At 39.2% G+C, this 24,931-nt stretch overlaps 1 protein-coding gene across 1 annotated transcript in view; it reads left to right on the top strand.

Annotated features, from left to right (window-relative positions):
- Positions 1-24,931, top strand: part of MYO16 (myosin XVI) — a 561,325-nt gene that overhangs the window by 509,679 nt on the left and 26,715 nt on the right. Inside the window, exons 32-33 of the mRNA XM_023553192.2 lie at positions 1,238-1,396; positions 17,367-17,458. Coding sequence (XP_023408960.2) covers positions 1,238-1,396; positions 17,367-17,458 — 251 coding nt within the window. The remainder of the gene's footprint in view (positions 1-1,237; positions 1,397-17,366; positions 17,459-24,931) is intronic.

The raw sequence follows: 24,931 nt of genomic DNA, 5'->3' as shown, positions 1-24,931 counted from the left end.
CTGCCCAGTCTGAAGAGGGCGAGCTGGCTCAGGTAGAGGGTAAGATAGAATGGGACCTGGGAGAGGACAGGCTTGTCACTGTGATGGACAGGCGTGCGTGGTTTGCAAACTCTGGTAAGCTTTCCGCCTTGCCTAAAGATAATGTAATAATTATGTTAAAATTTAACTCGGACATTACTTCAAAGCCCTAGTACTATAGTTATATTTTAGTTTATTAACACTACACAATTATTATTATTATTATTTAAAAGACCTTATTGATTTCATTTTAACCTGGCCAGTGGCTTCTAATGTGTCCACTTAGAGCAGTTCATGCAGAGCACACATTAGGTACCAAGTAAGTATGATAGTGACAAATAGAGAAGCGAGGTTTTGAACTTTAGTTTTCCTAAGTGGCTAGTTGTTGTTGTTGTTGTGTGCTGTCAGTCACTTCACAGCGAACCTATAGGGCAGAGTAAAACTGCCCCATAGGATTTCCAAGGCTGGAATGTTTATGGAAGCAGACTGCCACATCTTTAGCTCAAAGAGCAGCTGGTGAGTTTGAACTGCCCATCTTTCGGTTAGCAGCCCCGCACTTAGCCACTGTGCCATTAGGGCTCCTTATAAATAGATAGTAACAATTTTTTATAGTAATGTTGAAATTTTTTTTTCCAATGCTATAAGCTTGCCCCCACTCTATTTAAATTTAATAATTCAGAAAACTTATTAAACACAAACTTATTACCATAATTCTTCTAGAAAATAGGTCTCTCAAGATGACCAATTAGTGATTAGTTATTTGACCTATGTCATCAAGAATTCTGTATAAGTATAAGTGAAAACCACAAAGTGCAAAATTAATTATCACCATTTAACATTTTCTGTTATGTTTAACAGTGCTGTGGCAAAATTTGGTAAATATTTTATAGGCCATAAATTTGATTAACCAAAACTCAACCAAACCCATTTTCATTGAGTCAATTCCAATTCATAGTGACCTTGTGGGACAGGGTAGAACTGCCTCCTAGGGTTTCCGAGGAGCAGCTGGTGGATTCGAACTGTTGACCTTCTGGTTAGTAGGCAAACTCTTAACCCCTGTAACACCAGGGCTCAAGGATTGTTAATAATTTAAAATTTCAACTTTAATTCACATTCGATTTGATACATTTTATTATTTTGTATTGTTTCCAGTATTTTACTCAGTTGGCTCATTACATTTTATCAGAAAAAGCATAATCTTTTCTAAAATTTATTTTAGGTTTTGAAACTAACATGAACTTAACAAGCCGGGATGATCCTAGTACGTCAGAAATTGCATCAGAGGCTCAAGATAGAAATGCAAATAACCATGGAATTCAGTTATCTAATTCACTATCTAGTTGTATAACTGCTGAAAATGGAAATCCCGTCACAAATGGTAAGCATTTTTTCAACTCCTCGGAAATAAATAGATAAAAGTTGTAAGCCACATCAACTTTCTACAAGAATGGATATAAAATTTAAAAATAAAGTAGGCCTAAGAACTAGAAAATAGAATATAAACTGTCAAACTTCACTCTAGGGATTATCGTCAATCTATTATTGCTGAGGATAAAGAATTAGTATTAGTTTTCTTTTCAGAGATTTTTGTGGAGTATTTGTCTATGAGAATCAGTATAAAATTAGTCTGATACTGTACAGAAAGAGGAGATGGACGCTGTAACTATGTATTTAATTTTAAAATGCATTTTGCTTTTTATAAACTAAGAAATGCAAAGGAAAAATAATATTGAAGGAATGGTAAATGCCAGCCTTGCTTTCAGTATTTAATTTGAGAATATCAACAAATATATCATTTAGAACTAGATTTGGTTGCATGAATCCAAAAGTTGTCTACTAGTAGCTAAAACAAATATTTTATCTCTCACAGCAAAGTCCAAGCTTTAAAAAAAAAAAAAAAAAAACCTTGTGACTCCATGTGTACTGAGTAGAAATGAGATCCGCAGGGTTTCCTTGGCTGTAATCTTTTGCTGACAAAGATCTCCAGGCCTTTCTTCTGCAGCACCAGTGGGTGGGTTCAAACCTCAAACCCTTCTATTAGTAGCTGAGTAAAAACTATTTGTGTCACCCAGGGGTTCTAATTAATTAATCCAGTAATTGCTGACTGGAAAATTCAGATCAACCTTTCTTCTGAGAACAACAGAAAAACTAAACAAAGCTTTTTTTTTTTTTTTTTAATCTGATCTAAGATGCTAGAGAACTATCCAGACAGAGAAATACTGAGAAAGAATTGAAGCAAGTAAGGTTATGTTCTAGGCTTTTCTCCCAGGGGCACTAGGAGCTGTCCTGATTCAGAGGAGGCAGCTGAGGAGGTATCTGTGTTTCCGACTCCATCAGAGGGTTATTGGGTCAGAGACTAGAGTCCAGGACCTGCCAAGGCCTTGCATGGGGCCTTGAAGTGTCCATCCTGAGAGTAGTTATTAGCCAGAATCAGAAACTGCAGCTCAGCTGTGAATTACCTCAACCCTGGAATGTAATTGAGGTATTCTAGGATTGAGAGGGCCCACTGGGAAAAGCAAATGTAAATCTACCCTGAAAGACAAGAGCAGAACTCTAGGCTTCAAAATGTATTTACAAGACACTTTTTTAAAAATAAACAAGCACATAAAGGACACAAAATAAGATGAAAAAGTACAAGAAGAAATAGTACTCAAAATATTGGAAACACCAAAGACACGAGGTAATTATGAGCCCAAGAGGCAGAAGGGGCCACATAAAGCAGAGACTACATTAGCCTGAGGCCAGAAGAACTAGATGGTGCCCAGCTACAACTGATGACTGTCCTGACAGGGAACACAACAGACAACACCTGAGGAAGCAGGAGAGCAGTGGGATGCAGACCCCAAATTCTCTTAAGAAGACCAGACTTAATGGTCTGACTGAGACTAGAATGACCCCAGAGGTCAGGGTCCCCAGACCTTCTGTTAGCCCAAGGCAGGAACCATTCCCAAAGCCAACTCTTCAGGCAGGAATTCAACTGGACTGTGGGTTATGGGATAGAAAATGATACTGGTGAAGAATCAGCTTCTTGGATCAAGTAGACACCTGAGACTACGTGGGCATCTCCTGTCTGAAGGGAAGATGACAGGGTAGAAAGGGTCAGAACCTGGTCAAATGGACATGAAAAGAGAGAGTGGAGGGAAGGAGTGTGCTGTCTCGTTAAAGACCAAACCCACTGCCGTCGAGTTGATTCGAACTCATAGCAACCCTATAGGACAGAGTAGAACTGCCCCATACAGTTTCCAAGGAGTGCCTGGTGGATTTGAACTGTTGACCCTTTGGTTAGCAGCTGTAGCACTTAACCACTACGCCACCAGACTGTCTCATTAGGGGGAGAGCAACTAGGAGTATACAGCAAGGTGTTTAGGAAACCCTGGTGGCGTAGTCGTTACGTGCTACGTCTGCTAACCAAAGGGTCTGCAGTTCGAATCTACCAGGTGCTCCTTGGAAACTCTGGGGCAGTTCTACTCTGTCCTATAGGGTCACTACGAGTCGGAATCGACTTGATGGCACTGGGTTTGTTAGCAAGGTGTTTATAAATTTTTGTGAAAGAGCCTGACTTGATTTGTAAACTTTCACTTAAAGTGGAGCTCAAAGACAGATGCCCTAAAATAAGTATAGATACCCAAGAGGATAAAAGAAAACATTGAGAATTTCAGCAAAGGATGAAAACATTAAAAAAAAAGCTTCTAAAGGAAATTCTAAAATTGAAAACTACATTAGTCCAAATTAAGTAGAACACGGGGTGAATTTAAGAGTTAATTAAGCACCCAAACCAAAACCAAACCCGTTGCCCTCGAGTCACTTCCGACTCGTAGCAACCCTGTGGTTTCCAAGGAGTGGCTGGTAGATTCGAACTGCCGGCCTTTTGGTTAGCAGCCAAAAAAAATAGAAAAGCTGATCTAATAGAATGTAAGCCAGAAAACCTCCAGAATGAAACATAGAGAAGCAAAGGGATGAATAGTCTAGAAAATTATTTATAGATATAACATTTTTGAATCCTAGGAAAGGAAGAGTGTGCACAGACAGAAAAAATATTTGGTGAGAATTCTTAGAGAATTTTTCAAAACTGATGAAAGTATCAACACATGAATTTAAGAAGCTGTGAAAATGGTAACACACTTTGGAAAACAGTTTGGCGGTTTCCTGTAAAGTTCAACATGTACTTGCCATAACCCAGAAAAAACCAAACCCACTGCCGTCGAGTCAATTCTGACTCACAGCGACCCAACAGGACAGAGTAGAACTGCCCCGTAGCGTTTCCAAGGAGCACCTGGTGGATTCGAGCTGCAGACCCTTTGGTTAGCAGCCATAGCACTTAACCACCACACCACCAGGGTTTCCATATGTGCTTGCCATATAACCCCGCAATTCTACTCCTAGGTATTTAACCAAGAAAAGAGAAAATATATGTCCACACAAACACCTGTACACAAATGCTTATGGTAGCTTTATTTATAACCATCTCATTCTGGTAATACCCAAATGCCATTGACTGTTGAATGGATAGTATTAGTTATCTATTGCTGTGTAACACCTTAGCCCCAAAACTTTAGAGGCTAAAAACAACAAATGTTTATTATCTCGTTGCTAAGATCCCTCATGACATAGCAGTCAAGTTGTCAGCCAAAACCAGTTATCTCAAAGCTTGATTTGAGGGAGGACCCAGTTTCAAGGTCACTCATAAGGTATTGGCAGGTGTCAGAAACCCCCTTCTTGGGCTCACTGTTGTAGCTATTGACAGGCCTCAGAAAAATGCTCACCCAAGCTAGCTCTTTTGGGCTTCTCCATAGAGCTGCCTGAAAACATGGCGGCTGGATTCCTCCAGAGCGAGCAACCCAAGAGACAAATCTGTAAGTTTAGATGACAAAAATACATTCCTTAAAAAAAACTAAATAAAACTGAGAAAAGCAGTAGGAAAGCTGAACCATCCTGTAAATATCAATGGATTCACTTTGTAATTGAAGACCTTTTTACAATGAAAACCCCAAACCCATGTGGCTTCTCTGGTTAATTCCCCAAAAATGCTCAGGAAGAAACAGTGCAAATCTTACATAAACTCTTCCAGAGAATAGGAAAAAAGAAAACTCTCCCCACTTGTTTACAAGCTGAGTACTACCTAGATACAAAAACCAAGCAAAAATATTGCGAGAAAGGAAATATACAAGCCAGTCTCACTCGTAAACAGAGATTAACAATTCTACCCTAAGCATCAACAATCTAATTCCAGCATTGCATAAAAAGGATAGTACGTCATGTTCAATTTGGGTTTATTTCTAAATTGTAGTTTTAGATTAACATCATAAAATCAATAAAAGCTTTGTCCTCTCAATAGACACAGGAAAAACAGTTAATAAAATGTAACATCTGTTTATAATTAAAAAAAAAATCTGAGAACACTAGGAATAAAAGGGAAACTCCACAAGCTGATAAAAGGTATCTATTAAAAAATTAAAAACCTATAGCAAGCATCATACATAATGGTGAAACGCTAAAAGCTCACCTTTTAAGACCAGGAGAAATCTGCCTGCTACCACCAGTTCAATATTGTCCTGGAGGCCCTAACCAGCACAGTTAGGAAAAAAAGAAAAGGTATAAGAACTGGGGAAAAAAAAAATAATAATATTGTCATTACTCACAGATGATGTGATTTTTTTGTAAAAACTCAAGAGGAACCTATAATTACCTTAGTAGATCTGGTAATTAAGTCTGGAAGATTATAGATCTAGATGTCAAAAATAAATAAATGAATAAAATTTATGCAAGAAAATATAAATCCCTTTTACCTCAGAGGAAGTAAAAGAAAGAAGGACTTAGTAAATAGCACACAAAAAAGTGCTAACCGTAAAGAAAAAAAAAACACATAAATAGGGAGAAAATATTTTAATGCATTTAACCAACAACAGGTTATATTCAGAAGACTTAAAGAACTCCTATAAATTAAAAACTAAAAGACAAAATAATAGAAAATTGGATGGGAGACATGAATAAGCACTTAAATAAATATTTAGTAGAAGTCTACCAGAGAAATAAAAATTACCCTACAGTGTGATAGAGCTGCAGGCTCAACAGAATGGCAGAACTGACTGGCAAGGAGGAGGGTCTGCCCAGCAGTGACCACAAAAGTCGTTTCTTCTGGAGCAGAAAGAGCCAGCAGTGAATTCAGAACGTCAGGGACATCTTGGCAGCTTACTGTGTTCTACTTCTTGGCTTGGGTGGTAGTTGTGATTCCACAATTAAAAAAAATAATAATAATAACTGATGGAAGGTGGTGTGAAGAAAATTTTGAGTTGTATGCTAGATGGTCCAGGGCTGTGAGAACTTCATAGTCAGCAGAGATGCAGGCTTCGCCGTCCTATCCCTGGCCTCCGTTTCCAAGGACCAAGTTAGCCTGGGGAATGTAGTTCTTACTGAGCACATTGCTGACCCAAATATATTCCGTGTTGATTTACCAAGGAAGGAGAGGAGAATGGATTTTGCATAAAAACCAACAGTGACAATTTGGGATGAGTCCAGAGGTGGGTAGTGGGTTGGGGCAGGTTTTATTCGCACTTAGCATGAAGGTCTCTGGAATAATACAGGAATGTTCTATTGCCCTCAGAACAAAGATTGTTTTAATACACACACAGGCACACACACACGCGGGTAGGGGGGTGGAGGAAGAGACACAGAGAATGGGGAAGCAGAGGGACTGAGAGAGAAACCCATAACTGTTTATGAACCCAATCCTGCCATACAAAGTGGAGTATCATCCATAATGATTTTGCAAGTGTTCAGCTCACAAGATGGAGGCTTTTGGATGTGACGGGGAAAAAATGAGACTGAAAAGATACAGAAAGATTTTTATACTAGCAATGAAGACTTTTGTTACCATTAAGAACATATGAAAGTTTGGCAAAGAATGGTATAGCCTCCTAGGATTCCGCAGCCATCCTTCTTTCTTCACATTTTTCACTTACTGACTCAGAAGTTTTCTTAAAATTATATGTAATTATTATTACATTTTTCATTTTACTCAAGTTATGAGAGAAAGCTGTTGAAACAGAACAAGAGGATGCTGCGTGGTTGAAAATTAGGAAAAGCTTACATCAGGGTTGTATCCTTTCACCATACTTACTCAGTCTGTATGCTGAGGAAATAATCTGAGAAGCTGGACTATATGAAGAAGACCTTGGCATAAACACTGGAGGAAGACTCATTAACAACCTGCAATATGCAGATAACTTTGCTTGCAGAAATCAAAAAGGACTTGAAATATTGATAAAGATCAAAGACTACAGCCTTGAGTATGGGTTACACCTCAACATAAAGAAAACAAAAATCCTCACAATGGACCAATAAACAGCATCATGATAAATGGAGAAATTACTAAAGTTGTCAAGGATTTCATTTTATTTGAATCCACAATCAACACCTATGGAAGCAGCAGTCAAGAAATCAAATGACATATTGCACTGGGCAAATCTGCTGCAAAAGATCTCTTCAAAGTGTTCAAAAGCCAAGATGCCATTTTTAGGACTGAGGTGCACCTGACCCAAGCCATGGTATTTTCAGCTGTCTCATATGCATGTGAAAGTTGGATAAAGACTAAGGAAGACGGAACAAGAATTGATGCCTTTGAATTATGGTGTTGGTGAAGAATATTGAATACACCATGATCTGCCAGAAAAATGAACAAATCTGTCTTGGAAGAAGTTCAACCAGAATGCTCCTTAGAAGTAAAGATGGTGAGACTATGTCTCACATACTTTGGGTATGCTATCTGGAGGGATCAGCCCCTGGAGAAGAACATCATGCTTAGTAAAGTAGAGGGTCAGCAAAAAAGAGGAAGACCTTAACAAGACGGATTGACACAGTGGCTGCAACAATGGGCTCAAGCATAACAACAATTGTGAGGATGGTGCAGGACGAGGCAGTGTTTCATTCAGTTGTACACAGGGTGGCTATGAGTCGAAGCTGACTCAATGACACCTAACAACAACAAAAAACCAACAACAACATAAAAATTTCACATGTTGGAAGATACAGAAAGAAAAAAAACTACCAACGATTCTGTAACTTAGGAATATCTAAATATTTCTAAGAATAGAATTTCATTCTTTTTCATATAAATATACATATATATGTATAGTATGTGTAGTTTTTATAAAACTTGTGTTCTACTGTATATATTGTTTTAATAATCTGCTCTTTTCCGCTTAGCAACATCATGTAGTATATCTGTGTCAACAAACATGATCTGCACTGTATACAGCAATTATTTTTATTAGCTACTAAACATTCCATTATATGGGAGTATGTCTGTCAGTTTGTCGTACTATGGGGGCTTGCATGTTGCTGTGATGCTGGAAGCTATGCCTCGGTATTCAAATACCAGCAGGGTGACTCATGGCAGCCAGGTTCTAGCTGACCTTCCAGACTAACACAGACTAGAAAGAAGGACCTGGCAGTCTACTTCTGAAAAGAATTAGCCAGTGAAAAACCTTATGAATAGCAGCGGAACATTGTCTGATATAGTGCCGGTTGAGCCCCCCAGCTTGGAAGGCACTCAAAATACAACTGGGGAAAAGCTGCCTCCTCAAAGTAGAGTTGACCTTAATGACGTGGCTGGAGTCAAACTTCTGGAATCTTCATTTGTTGATGTGGCACGACTCAAAATGAGAAGAAACAACTGCAAACATCCATTAAGAGTCAGAACCTGGAATGTATGAAGTATGAAATTAGGAGAATTGGAAATCATCAAAAATGAAATGGAACACATAAAGATCGATATTCTAGGCATTAGTGAGCTGAAATGGACTGGTATTGGTCATTTTGAATTGGACAATCATATGGTCTACTATGGCAAGAACAACAACTTGGAGAGGAATGGCATTGTAGTCATCATCAAAAAGAACATTTCAAGATCTATTCTGAAGTATAACGCTGTCAGTGATAGGATAATATCCATATGCCTACAAGGAAGACTGGTTAATATGACTGTTGTTCAAATTTATGCACCAACCACTAAGGCCACAGATGAAGAAATTGAAGATTTTTACCAACTTCTGCAGTCTGAAATTGATCGAACACGCAATCAGGATGAATTGATAATTACTGGCGATTGGAATGCAAAAGTTGGAAACAAAGAAGAAGGATTGGTAGTTAGAAAATATGGCCTTGGTGACAGAAACAATGCCAGAGATCACGTGATTGAATTTTGCAAGACCAAGGACTTGTTCATTACAAATACCTTTTTTCACCAACATAAACAGCAACTATACATGTGGACCTAGCCAGATGGAATACTGTAATCAAGTCAACTACATCTGTGGAAAGAGACAATGGAAAAGCCCAGTACCATCAGTTAGAACAGGCCAGGGGCTGACTGTGGATCAGACCATTCATTACTCATATGCAAGTTAGCGTTGAAACTGAAGAAAATTAGAACAACTCCTTGAGAGCCAAAGTACGACCTTGAGTAACCCACCTGAATTTAGAGACCATCTCAAGAATAGATTTGACTCATTGAACACAATGACCTAAGACCAGACGAATTGTGGAATGACATCAAGGACATCAACCATGAAGAAAGCAAGGTGTCATTAAAAAGACAGGAGAGAAAGAAAAGACCTAAATGGATGTCAGAAGAGACTGAAACTTGCTCTTGAAGGTCGAGTAGCTAAAGTAAAAACTGATGAAGTAAAAGAGCTGAACAGAAGATTTCAAAGGACATCATGCTTGATAAAGTAGAGGGTCAGTGAAAATGAGGAGGACCCTCAACGAGATGGACTGACACAGTGGCTGCAGTGATTGGCTCAAGCATAGCAACAATTGTGAGGATGGTGCAGGATGGGGCAGTGTTTCGTTCTGTTGTACATGAGGTCGCTATGAGTGGGAACCAACTTGATGGCACCTCATATGGGAATATCATAATTTCAAATAACTAAGGCCTTTTGTTGGGCATTACACTTCACAAAGGTTGCATGTATCTAGTAGAAAGGATTTTAATTTCCTTGTTTACTTTTAGTTTTGAAGTACTCAATGATAGCCAGTAAACAAAAAAGAAAACTTTGAATATGTTAGGATGATCAAAAATGAGTAAATAGATATTTAGCCAAGGTGACCTCATAGCCACTCATTTTCTCTGAAGTCTCACTGTGTAACAGTCTCCCTGGCCCACTTCGAATGATGCTTAAAGAAAGAGAAAATAAAAACTTCTCTTCACCAAAGTATCTGATCTGCCTGTGTTTTGAATCAAAAAGGGCAAAACTACAAATGAATCAACCAAACAGAAAACCCTGTAGACAAACATGGAAATGCCTTGTGAAATGTATTACATGTAAAATTAAGTCTTTAGGAATATTGGACATGGAACAAGCCGTAAATTCCAAACCCAGAAACACAGATTTATGCATTTTCACTTAAGTGATTACCCAGGCCAGATTTTAAAATAAAACTCATTCTGTGCTGTCGCTAATTGGAGACACTTGAAAACCTTGTGTTATGACACAAAAGGAAAATGATTTCAGTTGGGATTTCGATCTTTCAGAACAACTTGGCATGTTTATATTCATCTGCTTTTGTGAACACAGTTCATTTCTGGGTGCCTGAAACCTCCTCCATGATTTAAAAAAAAAAAAAAAAATTTTTTTTTTTTAGAGCACAGTGCCCTGTACCATTAGGTCCTCAGTAGGTATTTACTGATTGAAGCAATAATGCATACTACATATGACCAGTAAATCCTTTAAAGGGGGTCCAGTTGCCTTCGAATCAATTCCAATTCATGGTGACCCCATGTGTGTCAGAGGAGAACTGGGCTCCATAGGGTTTTCAATGGCTGATTTTTCAAAAGTAGATTGCCAGGCCTTTCTTCTGAGGCACCTTTAGGAGTACTCAAATGCAACCAAGCGTGTTAACTGTTCGCACCACCCAGAACCAGGTTCCTTCTGGGTGGTGCATTGGGCTTGTGATTGGTTACTAACCCAAAGGTTGGTAGTTCAAACCCACCCAGCAGCTCCTCAGAAGAAAAGGCCTGGCCATCTGTTTCCATAAAGACTACAATCAAGAAATCTCTACGGAGCAGTTCTACCGCATACCACATGGGGTCAGCATAAGTCGTGGGCTGACTCCATGACCGCTGACAACAACAGGGATTCCTTACAGGAGGTAGAGCGGGAATTACAGTCAATATGATAACAAATGAACAAATATTATACTTTTGCAATACATGGTATATACTTGATCATGATAACTCTTAAAACAATTATTAGAACTGATTCATAATTCACAAAGTACAGTGCAATGCGCTTTCTAAATAAAGCCACAAAATGAAAATAAATTTGTAGAATAACTTGAAGTTCCAGCAGACTCAGATATAGTTTTATTTTCTAGGAAATGATTTCTCTTTTGAATATCAGTATCTGCATGCTACTCTGCCTCCCAGAAATAATTATCTGTTCCTTTGCTGAAATATAGTTATGCGTGGGTAATTACAGCTATCGCTTATTTTAATTGCCATCCTTTTACTGATGTGAACACAGACTTAGATCTTTTTGTGTGTACCTAATTATTCCCAGGACTTGGGGTTATTTATCATTATATTAGAGAACAGTTTTTAGTGTTAGACCATTTTAGTTATATCAAACAAAATATTGTGAATATAAAGATGTTTGTTTTGTTGGGAAATAGAGATATAAAAAATTCCAACCAGGCCATTTTATGTTTGGTATGATTTTCTTTATTGTGGCTCAATGAATATACATTTTATTCCTAGGCATAAAGAAAAAAAAATCACAATTAAAAAGTATAGTCACTGCATTTGATTTTACGTTTATCATTTCTGGGAAGGCTGTCTTTTTTTTTTTTTAATTTATATTATGGTTATCTTCCGTGCACTGTGAGGATTATGTGAGGTGCACAGAGTTTTCCAAGAGGAAGGGATGGGTGAGATCATTTGCCAGGCCAGGAGCCTACATGCTTTGCATAGATTCCAGAGAATAGCGACGTGAGAGGACCAAAACCCCACTGATTCTGGGAATATGGAAGAAAGACTTCCATCAGCAATGCCTCAAGATAGATCTAGACCACAGGCAAAAACAGCTCCTGGTTGGAGTCCCTAAAACACGTGCAGATATATATTTTACAACATCGCTTTGTTTGTGTGAATTGTACAGATTTCTTTGGAACTCATACTGTTGTCTGACTGAAAAGCAAGCTTTCAGAGAAAAGGACACAGGCCTCCACTTGACTATCTGGTGTGCTTTGCAGTTGCCTATTTGAGCAACAGAAGGTGCCTATACAGACAGAGCTCCTGGGGGCATTCACAAAGCCCTGCCCTGTTCCTTCTCTGAGTTAAAAGCACTTTAATTCATACTAAATAATTTCTATTTGAGGCCTTTAATTAAGTTTCTCGATTTCTCGATTCTAGTTGAGAAGTCAGGTAAATTTCTCCAGAAGAGCAGATAGCACGCCCTCAAACTACCCTCAAACCAAGGACAAAATGGATATATTGAGGTGCTAATTTCCCATTTCCTAGCCCGGTGCTGAAGGAGCTATTCTTCTTGGGTTCAAAACCCAACTCTGATCCTTATTAACTCTTACATTAAAAACGAGGACACTCACAAAACCTGCCTCATGGGGTTGTCTTGAGGACTTAGCCTCGTGATGCCTATAAAGCGCATTACCTAGCAGAAAGTCAGCAGGACCCGTTGCTGTCGAGTTGATTCTGACTCATGGTGACCCCATGAATGTCAGAGTAGAACCGTGCTCCATAGGGCTTTCGGTGGCTGGGTTTTGGGAAGCAGATCACCTGGACTTTCTTCCAAAGAGCCCCTAGGTGGACTGGACTCCACCCTTTTGTTAGCAGCTGAGCACCACCCAGGGACTCAAAGCACAAAGTTATTAATGCCATTGCCATCAAGTCTATTCAGACTCAGGAAGCCTATAGGACACAGTAGAACTGCCTCATAGGGTTTCCAGGGAGCAGCTGGTAGATTTGAACTGCAGACTTTTTGGTTAACAGCTGAGCTCTTAACCGCTGTGCCACCGGCGCTCCCAAGCACAGAGTTACTGCTCAGTAAATATCGCCTAAACGCAGCTATGATAAAATCGTGGCTGTTTTAAAGCTTGAAGATCCAATAAACGCAAAAATTTTACGTATGAAGTGCATGAGCTCCAGTGCAATGAACTGAGTGCTCCAAGGTTAGATCCCTGGTGGCGCAGTGGTTAAGAGTTCAGCTGCTAACTGAAAGATCAGCGGTTCGAATCCACCAGCCACTCCTTGGAAACCCTATGGGACAGTTCTCCCGTGTCCTGTAGGGTCGCTGTGAGTGGAAATCAACTCAACGGCAACGGATTTGGGTTGGTTTTAGTTATATTAGAGTTAATGCCTCATGACTTATTTACATATAGATCCAGATATACATATGTGTATATTCAAACATGCTTATCATTCTGAGATTTGTGTTCACTGATACTGGTATTCAAGGCAGTGGCAGCCATTTCCATGTGGAGCCTATGAGATTAATGGATGTCAGGATATATGGATGGTGTTTGTGGGCATGATCTGTGTTATTCCTGGGTTGGAGGGTTGAAAATATGAGAGCAGTATGGCAACAGGCAATCTAGAGAAGAGATAGATTCATATAAGTCAATAAAAGCATTTATTAAATACCGGTGGTGCAGTGGTTAAGAGCTTGGCTGCTAACGAAAAGGTCAGCAGTATGAATCCATCAGCGGCTCCATGGAAACCCTATGGGGCAGTGTTACTCTGTCCTGTGGGGTCACACCATGGGTTGATTGACTCGATGGCAACAAGTTTGGTTTTTTTGAATTGCACTCAAGTCCCTGGGTGGCATGAACATTTAAGTACTAGAACTACTAGCTGAAAGGTTGGTGGTTCAAACCCACCCGGGGCACCTAGAAAGACAGGCCTGGAGATCTGCTTTTGAAAAGTCACAAACTGAAAACCCTATGGAGCAGGTCTACTCTGCACATATGGGGTCGCCATGAGTTGGAATGGACTTCATGGCAACTGACAACAACAGATGAGGTAAGATTGAAATGTTCACACTTCTGAAGCCTGATGACAGTTACCTGGAGGTTTATTGCACTATTTCCTCTACTTTTATATAGTATGAAAATATCTGTAATTTTTAAAAATTATTCCATCATGGTAGGTAAAATGGATAAGTTACTATACTGATATGTGCATTTCTTTGAATATTTAGTAAAAATCAATGTATTTATTTATTGGCCATTTATATTGTTTCTCTTTAATTTTCTATACATACCCATTTTGGGGGGAGTAGGCCTTATACTTTGATTTATCGGGCATCTTAAGAAAAATAAAGCATTTTGTTTAATGTAGTTAAATGTTGTAGGTTTTTCTTTTTTGCATTTATACTTTATTTTGTACAGTATTTTAACATATTTATTTGTAATATTTGTATGCAGGCATTAATACATTCTTTTTTCTTCATGGTTTGTGCCTTCTTAGATTGTCTACCTTAAAAAAAAAAAAAGCACTGCTTCTATACTGCTTTTAATATGGCAACAAAATAAAATGTTTTATTGGTCATAATGCCCACTAACTGGTTTCTCTAGAAGTGGACATCTTTCTTGCTTGTCAATCAAGCCTTTGTCCCTCTCACCCACCCTTGACACTCATATCAGAGAGAGTCCTTTCTTGTGCCCTGGAAACAGATACATTGCCAACGTTCTACTTACCTCTTTGCCTGAATTTCCAAAGTTTACCTGATCTGCACCTGTTTAAATTCCAGCTCACTCTGATACTAGCTGCTGATTAGACTCTTTCCTGTACTCTCCTGCTACAGTGTCTGAAAGCAATATTCCCGCGAGCTAACTGAAGACATTGACAATGCTTATGGCTGGGATCCATTCTCCAACACGTTCCTGCCCATCTGTTCCTGCCCCTTTTCAGGCCCTAGTCAGTCCAGTCTCAATGAAGTTAACCTTTCTATGCCAAAGCCAAAACCAAACTTGTTGCTGTTGAGTCAATTCAAACTTACAGTGACCCTATAGGACAGAGTAGAACTGCCCCAATGGGTTTCCAAACAGCAGCTGGTGGATCTGAACTGCCAGCCTTTTGGTTAGCAGCCAAACGCTTAACCACTGCACCACCTCTTTTCTATGCCAAGGTGTGTATATATACATATATAACAAGATCAATTAGGAAGCCTTCTTACGTGTAGAATAGGATTTTGTGGACTTCCCTGAGGAAGTAACTCTCTCATATAATTGGAAAAATGTGCTGTGAGTTTCTAATGCTTTTTAATTTAGGAATTGTGTATATGTTTAATCAATTACATCGTACTAGTTAATTATGCTTTCAGATGAGAGTAGCAATCACTTCTGCATTTAAAGTCCTCCGTGGTTCGGTGTGGAATTCCTTCCACTGGGGAGATACTTCTTTTTTATCTATTCATTTTTATTAATCAAGTAACTCGTAGTGATGCAGGATACCAGATTTTGCCCCCAGGAATATTTGGCAATGTTTGGAGGCATTTCTCGTTTTCACAACTGGGGAGGTACTACTGATACTAAGTGGGTAGAGGCCAGGATTTCTAAACATCTTACTACACACAGGACAGCCCACCACAACAAAGGGTTATATGGCCCAAAATGGGAAGAGTGCCGAAGTTGAGAAACCTTGCTTCTCTCATGAGGGATAATTAATAAGATGCGTCCATGCCTTTCCCCCTTGTTAGATACTTCAGTATTATTTGGGGGGACATGCGTCTTTCCTCAGGCCCACAACATATCTCATATGGTTGGTTATGAAGTGGTCTCTTGTGAAGGAGAGGCTACCCTGACCTTTTCTTCATGCAGTTCGTACAACCGAAGAAATGTTGCCAGGTCCTGCGCCATCTTCATGATCCTTGTCACGTTTGAGTCCGTTGTTGTGACCATCGTGTAGTGCCTTCCAATCTAGGAGGCTCATCTTCCAGCACTATACCAGACAATGTTCTTTTGTGACAATAGGGTTTTCCTTGGCTAATTTTCAGAAGTAGATTGCCAGGCCTTTTTTGCTAGTCTGTCTTAGTCTGGAAGGTGCGCTGAAACCTGTCTGCCATGGAAGACCCTGCTGATATTTGAAATACTGGTGTCATAGCTTCCAGCATCATAGCAATATGCACACCATCACAGTATGACAAACTGGCAAACGGGGTGTGGAAATAAGCTGTAGTCAATGGAATTCATCAGGCACATAAACTTGGTTGGTTATATCTTATGTATCTTTTAACCTCTTCTTTGGCTCCCTGTTACCCTACAAATTGTCTTCTGTAGCAAACCCAGCTAATTGTTTTACTCTCCTTTCTCCATGTGCTTCTCCTGCCCCATCTATGCTTCACCAGAGGAGCCCTGATGGCACGGTAGTTAAGCACTGAGCTGCTAACCCAAAGGTGGGCAGTTTGAACCAACAGCTGCTCCGTGGAAGGAAGATGTGGCAGTCTGCTTCTGTGAAGGCTACAGACTTGGACATGCTATGGGGCAGCTCTACTCTGTCCTATAGGGTTGCTGTGAGTTGGGATTGACTCAACTGCGATAGGCTTTGGTTTATGCTTCATCAACCTATTTTCAGTCTCTAGAAAAGTTTTCTTTCTCCCCTCTGACACTTCTTGCCTCACTTATGTGCTATTATGATGCTCTTCTTTATTAGCATTTTATCTCCCTTGTCTAGTCTCTTTCCTTTTTTACTAAAAAAGAATCACAATACTCGTATTCTCTGTCTTTCATTGGAAAATGTCTTATTCAATTAATGTTTATTCTGTGAAATATAACAACTTTAGTTTATGAAATAAGACTCATTGCCATCGAGTCAATTCCAACTCCTAGTGACCCTATAGGACAGAGTAGAACTGCCCCATAGTGTTTCCAAGGAGCACCTGGTGGTATTCCAACTGTTGACCTTTTGGTTAGCAGTCGAACACTGAACCACAATGCCACCAGGGCTCCAAGAACCAAACCTGTTGCTGTTGAGTCTATTCCTGTTCATAGCAACTCTATAGGACAGACTAGAACTTCCCCATAGGGTTTCCAAGGAGCGGCTAGTAGATGCAAACTTCTGACCTTTCGGTTACCAGCCATAGCTCTTCACCATTGCACCACCAGAGCTAATAGAACTGAGTCAGAAGTGGAATTTGAATCCATACCTCCATTTGGATACCAGAAACCTTGAGCACAGGAAGCGAAATCTTGAGTCTGCTGCCTTAGACCCCTCGGCCATCCTGACAGTACCCTAGAGTTGGCAGCAGTGAGATTAAATCATTAAAATACATACACAATGATTTTACTTAGGGGAAGGAGGCAACACCTTAACTAGCCCTCTGGTGCTGTCCTTACAGGTTTGCCTGGAGAAGACGGATACTCAAGGCTGTCAGTGAGTGGCACAGCGACTTCATCATTTCAGGGACATCGGGAGAGTCACGCCTCACAGGTAAATGGCCCCAGATACTCACGTCATTCATAATAACTGGAAAATTAATTTATGGTCAAGAGAGTCATTAACTATGACCAAGAACATATTTTCTTAGTGGACTAGAGAACTCAGTTGTTCTCACCTCCTCCCTAAATTGCTTTAACTTACCCTTTTGCTCTTTCTGCTATCACAGCTTACTCCAATTTTCTACTTGTTTCAAAAAAGAACAGTCCCAAAACACTAAAATTTGCAAGTAATTTTATATGTGATTTTATTTGTTGTAGACATAATGTATGTGGTGGTATTTTTAAAGTCAGTCAGGTGAAGATGATCTTAAATCTGTTTAATGATGTTGCTATGTTTTCCATTTTCAACCTCAGCTCAAATGAGACTTTAAATGACAACATAGAAAATAAATCCTTGAAGCACCTATGGTTTTATGGCATGTCTTTATATCCCAGTTAAATGAAACCCACCACTGACTCATAGCGACCCCTTAGGACAGAGTAGAACTGCCCCATAGGGTTTCCAAGGCTGAAATCTTTATGGAAGCAGACTGCCACATCTTTCTCCCATGGAGCAGCTGGTGGATTTGAACTGTTGATTTTTCAGTTAGTAGCCAAGTGCTTATCCACTTTGCCACCAGGGTGCCTTTCTTACCTCCAAATTCCATATAAACTACCCACTGCTGTAAAGTTTGACTCACAGCAGCCCTGTAAGACAGAGTAGAACTCCCCCATAGGGTTTCCAAGGCTCTAATCTTGAAGAAAGCAGGCTGCCACATCTTTCTCCCGTGTTGTGCCTGGTGGGTTCCAACCACTGACCTCTCAGTTAGCAGATGAGTGCTTTAACCGTTGCACCAGCAGGGCTCCTCAAATTCCATATAATCCAAATTAATTTAAAGTATAATGCAGTGAAACGTGTGAGAGCCAGAATTCTGTGGGACTGCCTTGTTTGTCCCGGTGTTGTAAGGTTTCCACCTTTTACAGGGCGGAAAACTTTCCTGTCGCTCGTTTTACTGGAAAATATTTCTTTTCCTTCTCTGACAGATTTCCGCCTTCCACAGGTTCTAGCTTTTGCAGGTTTTACTACATATGGTAAGAATGTTGTACAATCACAATAAGTACAGAGTTCACAAAACTGGGTGTGTTTCAGTGATTTCATGTATGTTTTTTTATGTATTTGGCCTTAAATATCTCTCCAAAATAAAGAAGATTATCACTAAAAGAAAAAAAAAGAATGTATTTTTAAAAAGAAAAAGGGTGTATATCATAGAGTTTAATGCTTTTCTATTTTTATTTTGAATTTTAAAATACTGTTTTTAAAAAATCGTCTTAAAAAGATATAAGACTTTGTATTCAAGGTGGCATTCTTTTTGCAATAAAACACACAAACCAATGATATTATAGATGTGATTATCGATATCCATATAGCCAAAGATTATGGCTTTACCAGGAAGGTTCTTATTTTATATGAAGTTAGGTTATAACTGTATTACGTCATACATTGATGTAAAAATTTTTTTTAAATCTCAGCCAAGGATTCAGATGTTTCCATGAAATCAACCACCCAGCTAATTGTCAGCTTTAATCTGAATATTTGACATGATATAGGTATGGCCATATTATCAACTGAGATTTGTCTAAATAATGCTGATTGAGATAGTGAGAAATATCCATAATTTTAACGTTAAAAGTAAATCTTAAAATATGTGACCTGCTGAAGTCACTTACACTGATATATGGCACTGAAATAGAAAAAAGGGATTAGTTGTAATAATAAATTATCCAGAGCTCCCATCTGTTCCTTAGAGATGCACGGACTTTACTGTTTAAGCATTACAGACACTTTCCATAAGATAACCCACAGGAGGACTTGCCCGTAATGAATGCTGGCTTGACTTTTATTACAAGGTTGGCTCCTGCACTTTATAACGTGATAGGCCAGCTGACATCCTTTCCAGGACTTCCACTACGACGTGGTCCACAGAGAACGGAGAAGAAGGTGCGAAAAATAGGCACTTTTCCTCTGATCTTTCGTGGATTTGGCTAAGAAGCCAAGAGAGCTGGGAAAAGTCATCAGGAATAATAGTCCAATGTTTGAAGAGATGTGATCGCCTGCCTGTTTCTGACAATGAATTTACCTTTATCTCATAAATCCAACTTTCTATTAAAATTTGAAGAGCTTTTGATTCAAGGTAAAAGTCTAAGTAAGTGTAGTGGTCATTTGGAATGGGGAACTTTTGGCTACCTGTCATACATTTCGCTATGAGTCGGAATTGACTCGACAGCAATGGGTTTTTTTTTTTTGTTGTTGTTGTTGTTGTTTTGCAGGGCGGGGGGGGGTCATACGTTTAAACGTCTCCTCTCCCACAATGAAAACATAACAGTAGAGGTCCCTTCTTTCCCCCTCCCTTTGACAGCTAGACAAATGCGTGTGAGTTGCATTGTTGTTGTGTGGCGTCCAGTCAATTCCCACTCATAGCGACCCTGTAGGACAGGGCAGAACTGCCCCATAGGGATTCCAAGGAGCAGCTGATGGATTCCAACTGCTGACCTTGTGGTTAGCAGCCTGAACTCTTAACCACTCACCACCAGGGCTCCTTACATGTGAGATGTTGTTGTTGTTGTGTGCCATCGAGTCAATTCTGACTCCTAGCAACCCTGTAGGACAGAGTAGAACTGCCCCATAGGGTTTCCAAGGAGCAGCTGGTGGATTCGAACTGTGGACCTTTTGGTTAGCAGCTGAGCTCTTAACCACTGCGCCACCAGGGCTCCTATATGTGAGACAGTCTCAGTCAGTCAGCTATATCAACTGTGAATTCTGAAGTAAGAGACACCCTAATAGAAGGGGTGAGAAGAATGGACGCGTTGCAGTATCGGCAGCTTCTGGCAGTCGCACCAGCCTTCAGCAGCAGCCGTGGTGTAACAGCAAAGGAATATTAATTAGGTTATGTCTGCTGCCCAGCCCCTGGATTCACCTCAGTTCCTGCCCATTTTCCAAAGCTTTCCCTCTAACTTCATGCTCCCCTTTCAGCTTTCCAATAAATCCTCTGCCTACTTAAGATGGCCAGAGTTACTTTCCGTTTTTTGCAAATAAGAATTTTACGAACGCACTAACGTTATTTTTGTTAACCATAAATCCTACTTTATATGCAAATGATCCTCTTTTTTTTTTTAATTAAGCGTACAAACTCCTAATTTTTCTCAATATAGATGCAAAACATTTTCTGTCTAACAAGGTGAGTCTCAACACTTAGCCATTGTTCATTTCCTCAGGATACGGCATACACACAACATACTTGTAGTCGATCATCACTTTTTTATTAATTTTCAAAATATGATATCTTTCCATAAAAGTAATAACATCAATTTCACTTAAAATAATGTGGAAACAGTGAAAACTGGGACATTAGCCGAATCCTGACTCTTGCTGCTTTCATTTGTGCTTCTTACACAGAAGACTCAGTGGACCCATGCTGTGAACCAGGATAAAACGTGCATGAGCTTCCTTAGCACTGAGCATAAATAAAACCCGCAGCGAATCTATGGCATCATGAGATTCCACATACTTGTCCTTGAGTGAGCCTTTGTGGCACTCTAATGACTCAAATCTGGAATTTCCTGGGCTATTTATGATTTCAAATTGGTTTTGGAATTAGACAGTATCTATGAAAAATAATAGGCCTTTTATCTACTTGTCATTGATGAGATTTAAAACAATTTAAAAAACAAAACAAACAATTCTATGCCATTTTTCACGTGGAAGAAGTTACTCAGTGGTGAAAGGCTTGGCAGTGAATTGAAATACTGAGGATACCTTTTAACCCAGAATGGCTTCTTAGCAATTTTTTGCTTTGATTGCAACTCTCTGCTGACTCAGACACGGGCCAGGTAACCTGACACAGGATCGTCCATGGGTTATAAATAGAGGACAAGCGTGAAATACACAGGAGAGGGAGTCCTAATGGCAGGCTGGTCGCAGAAGGGGATGGATAAAATGCTTAGTTCTAGCCTTTGGCACAAAAATTACTAGTTACACACCTGTTTAGGAGTCCACATTTGACATTGAAAAATGAGATGTTTTCATTTTTCATTTGAGCACAGCTTATTTATATTTTCATTACACTTTAAGCCTCAACTCCTGTGCCATTTTATTCCTCTCTGCAGTCAATTTTCCACAGGAATATTGGTGTGTTTTACGATCTTTTCTTTTCATTTGAGGCATTCATCGTGTTTCTTTCCAAACTTTTTTTTTATGTTCTTTTTGTTTTTTTTAAGTACATAAAAGTTTATTATTAGTATCTGGAATAGCCAAGTATTCATCATAAAATATCATGGATGGTCTCTGATTTTAGAAGGATGGCAATCAAGCCTTCAAGGCAATGATACCTTGCTCCATGCCAGGCAGAACGGCCAATGAAAGCCGTAATATAATCAATAAACAATGGGTCAACATCGAGAAACAGATTGTTACGTGGTTTGTTTTGCTGAACCATCCCAGAAACCTTGTTTGTAATGTCCCATATCAACAAAATTAAGAGTTGTAGGGCACTAATTAAATCCAAAGCCTTCTTTCTATTTTCATTAAAATTCTCATGTAAATACAGCAGAGCATGGAAAAGAAGCAAACTGTGTGTTAGATGAAATCATGGACTGTAGACATGGCAAGTTCAGTCATTAAGGGTTAAGGCTAAAACACGTGGCAAGAAATCAAAATTAGATAACCCGTTCAGAAGAAGAAAAAAAAAGAGAAGGTTTCCTATGTGGTCTACAAACAGAAGGAGACCAGGCATAAAAAAGCTCTTCCACACAAATGAAGTCTCAGGGAATCCGTATTCATTCACTACTCTCGACTTACATATTGTGTGCAAGAAATGAAGGCGGTAAATTAATTTTATCGCATAAGTTAAATTGCAGCATTTTCAAATGTAAGGAGCCATGTTCTGTATAAATAAAAATTTGAAAAAAGTCCTCATTTTTGCATTTTTCCTTTATAAAATTGCACCATATGTGTATCATAGGCAGCCCTGGTGATGCAGTGATTAAAGTACTCGGCTGCTAACCAAAAGGATGTTGGTTTGAACACGCCGGCCAATCCCCAGGAGAAAGATGTGGCAGTCTGCTTCTGGAAAGATTCACAGCCTTGGAAACCCTGTGGGGCAGTGCTGCTCGGTCTTACAGGGTCGCTAGGAGTCAGAATTGACTCGACGGCAGTGGGCTGGTTTATGTTTATGTATATCTTAAATATATTCAGATGCATAGTATTTTTCCTAGTTAAGGCATCCACTATTTAATTTCAACCAGGAGAATTCTGTTATGAGAAATTGTAAAAGAATGAGAAAGTGAATAGTGACTATGTATTTGAAGAGAAAAAGATTTTGTGATATCTCTTCACATACCCGGTCTAGATGGGAAATGCACAATTAGGCAACCCTTTCTGCATAAGCAACAGAGAAAAAGTGGTTAATTATGGATTCTCATCGACTTTAGAATTTCAATATTAATTTAATGAAATTTTAAAAATTGAAGAAAGAAAAGAACTACCTATGAGTCCAAGATACGTTATTTCACACTTGAGTTTTTTTAATTTCAACCATAATTTGAAGAGAGTAATAATTCTTTTTCTGGGTTGATTAAAGAAAATATGTGTAAAGTGCCCAGAACGCTGCCTACAATAATATATGTGACCCCCCAAAACAATGCTTGCTATTATTATCGTATTCCTGTTTTTCAGAGCCAATATTCTAACCAGCAATTCTGACTCTAATATTGTAGGTGTTATCTAAAATATGGAGAAGGTTTGGTTGACTCATCAGGACTTAACACTTATTTGGGATTTTGAAGAAATCTCTCATATATGTGATTTTCAAAAATGTCTTATTATGGAATATTATAAACTTAGAAAAAAGCAGAGTGGTTAACAAAACACCCAAACTTACCAGTTCTTAACATTTTGCCATATTTGGGTTAGAGCCATTATTTTTAGAGAAATGCCCATTCCATTTCTTGATTCCATTCCTACCTGCCATCCCAGCTGTGTTTGTACTTTACCGCATGTGTTTGCATCCATAAATAGAATCAGTGCTTTGCATGTTTGTTAAAATATAAATAAATGTGTCCTTCCATGTAGATCATTCTGCAAATTGTTTTCTTGTTCTCATAAAGAATTTTTTTTTCTCCATTTTGATACATGTAGCTTTTATTCCTTGTTTTATTCTGAGTGCCGGTTCAAGGTTAACCCTTTCATGGGTGATTTTTTTTTTTAATTTATTGGTGATGGCATTTTTTTTTTCACTAATGGAATGGATGCTGATTCATTGTTTGTTGGTGTTTTTGGTTGTGTGTGTGTGTGTGTGTGTGTATTCGAAAAAATGGTGTCCCTCTTGCAAGCGGGCCATATCAGTACCATGTTCCGTAAGTATATTGCAAACATGGTACATATTGGTACCATGCCCCTGGAAATGCATCACACTTCCTGGTTACACTTGAGCCATAAACTATATTACTGAACTCTCAAAAAATACACAGGAAATACTAAATAAACATTGCACTTCCTGCACATAAAATTGTTACCAGTTTGATTTAGGGTGGGCCGTATTGGTACCATGCTTCATGAAGCATATCACATACACTGTACATATAGGTGCTATGGCCCAGGAAGTGTGAAAAATGTGAGTGGTGAGTTTGTCTACTGGTAGCACTTGGCTGCTAACCAGAAGTTCGGCAGTTCGAACCCACCTGCTGCTCTGCAGAAGAAAGATGTGACAATCTGTTTCCATTAAGATTTACAGCCTTGGAAACCCTATAAGGTAGTTCTACTCTGTCCTATGAGTCAGAATCGACTCGATGGCTGTGATTTTTTTTTTTTTTTTTTTAACCATGAAATGGTTAAATAAGGCCCATAGGTCCAGGATGTCCTGGTAGGGCAGGCAATACTTAGAGAAATTGCTGATCATACTACCTGCACCCTTGGTTAGCGCAATATTGTATTCAAGCACCTTTAATCAGCTAAGCAGAGAGCAAGGTAATGGGGACGGGAGGGCAATAGGGACACACAACTCCATCCTGGAAGGGTGGGCTTCACACTGCCTCAACTGCCTGTGGCCCCAATATGTGGCAGCCACCTCTGTAGCTAGATTGTAGTCCTCCAAGTCTACACAAGGTAGTTAGAGTACCTTGAGGCCCGTGTGTCGTGGTCCGCAGATTCCTGACCTCCATGAGAGGTGCAGGTAGATGGATGCTCAATGCTCAATGACAATATGGCAAGTGGGATTATTTTGCTAAAATATTTACTAGAGGACTGGAGATTACAGCCACCTGGGGTATCATCATAGATTCTTGTCGGTGCCTCTATTTCAGTGCCCCCCCCAAAAAGTATTTACATATTTACATTACTCTATTTTTAGGTATAAACACACCCAGCCCTCTTTTTAGCTTTTCTCAAAAAAGAGTTCAAAAAAATTTTTACATAAATACATTTATGACATTT

This window comes from Loxodonta africana, chromosome 23, assembly GCF_030014295.1.
Source record: "Loxodonta africana isolate mLoxAfr1 chromosome 23, mLoxAfr1.hap2, whole genome shotgun sequence".
NCBI lineage: Eukaryota > Metazoa > Chordata > Mammalia > Proboscidea > Elephantidae > Loxodonta > Loxodonta africana.
Note: the sequence above shows the minus strand (reverse complement) of the source record. Positions and strands in the feature narration are given on the sequence as shown.